Genomic DNA, 1212 nt, shown 5'->3' with positions numbered 1-1212 from the left:
AGGAATCTGAGATAAAGGTGAAGCTTGACCAGGTGACCTGACAACTGGGTGTGGAAAGCTCAGCTGCCTTAGTTCATCTTTGGTCTCCCCAAGTGCCTTTATTCTCCCTTATTATCTTACTAGTGGCCTGGTGCATGAAATTTGTGCACATTAAAAGGAAAATAATTAGAGGAAAAATTTTAATATTGCTATTTGCCCTTTCTCTATAATAGAAGTGTCAGAGATGAAAGAAAATTAGTAAAATGTATATGAAAATCTCTCTCCTCTCAGAATCTGGGGCACACCACAGGACCTAGAATCAAGTCCCCGCCCAACCATGTGCACCTCGAAATCGTGCCAGACTGAGACCCGGCCGGTCCCACCCCCTGTTAAGCACCACAGGGTCGGAGGGAGCAGCCTCAGATCCCTCATCAAGCCCCACCAGGTGACGGGCGTGGCCTCAGGTCCCCTGCCCCAGCCTGGCACCACGCAGCCTCAGGTCCCTGCTGATTTGTCATTACGGTGTCACGGCATTATGGCATCATGGTGTGATGACCATTTGCATATTAGCCTTTTATTATGATGATTCTTGTCACTCATCCTTTAAGAGATTGCCACACCCCTTTTTTAAATGACTTTCTGACACACCTTTACAACACCTCACCCCCAAAATGTTAATAAATTCCCTTTTCCAAGTAAAACTGAACATCTGTACTTTAACCTACAGGCACCAAAGGGATGTAAATTTCATTAACTTTCTTGTCTGTGTTTCAGAAGTTTGATTCGGTGGAAGACATCATTGAACACTACAAGTATTTTCCTATTGTGCTGATTGACGGGAAAGATAAAACCCGAGCCCACAGGGAGCAATGCTACCTGACGCGGCCCCTCCCTCTCAACAGACTCTCCTCGCCTTAGTAGCCTGATCTGCTTACCTTCAGTTCACAGGATCCCAGGCCTCTATTATTTTTCACCTCTTTCCAAAAATTCTTCTTCTGGGGTTTTAAGGGATTACATCTTAGACTGCAAAGAAAAGAAAAACGTTCTATAATGGAAATTGGAAACTCAACCATGGTTTTTGAAATCTCAAACCACAGAATATGTATAAGATGCATAAATCAAAACTAGTTTTTCAAAAATATGTTCTAAAGAAAAAAACTGTAAAGACGGTCATTGTGCTCAAGTTACAGATGAGCAACAGAGGTTACAAGAAACTATCGCTGGGATGTTTGC

At 43.2% G+C, this 1212-nt stretch overlaps 1 protein-coding gene across 1 annotated transcript in view; it reads left to right on the top strand.

Moving 5' to 3' along the window:
• The window catches only part of CLNK (cytokine dependent hematopoietic cell linker), a 108095-nt gene extending 107164 nt beyond the window's left edge, over positions 1-931 (top strand). The window contains exon 18 of the mRNA XM_015571820.1: positions 754-931. Coding sequence (XP_015427306.1) covers positions 754-897 — 144 coding nt within the window. The 3' untranslated portion in view covers positions 898-931. The remainder of the gene's footprint in view (positions 1-753) is intronic.
• Positions 932-1212: the final 281 nt, after the last annotated feature.

This window comes from Myotis davidii, unplaced genomic scaffold (assembly GCF_000327345.1).
Source record: "Myotis davidii unplaced genomic scaffold, ASM32734v1 scaffold204, whole genome shotgun sequence".
Classification (NCBI taxonomy): domain Eukaryota; kingdom Metazoa; phylum Chordata; class Mammalia; order Chiroptera; family Vespertilionidae; genus Myotis; species Myotis davidii.
Note: the sequence above shows the minus strand (reverse complement) of the source record. Positions and strands in the feature narration are given on the sequence as shown.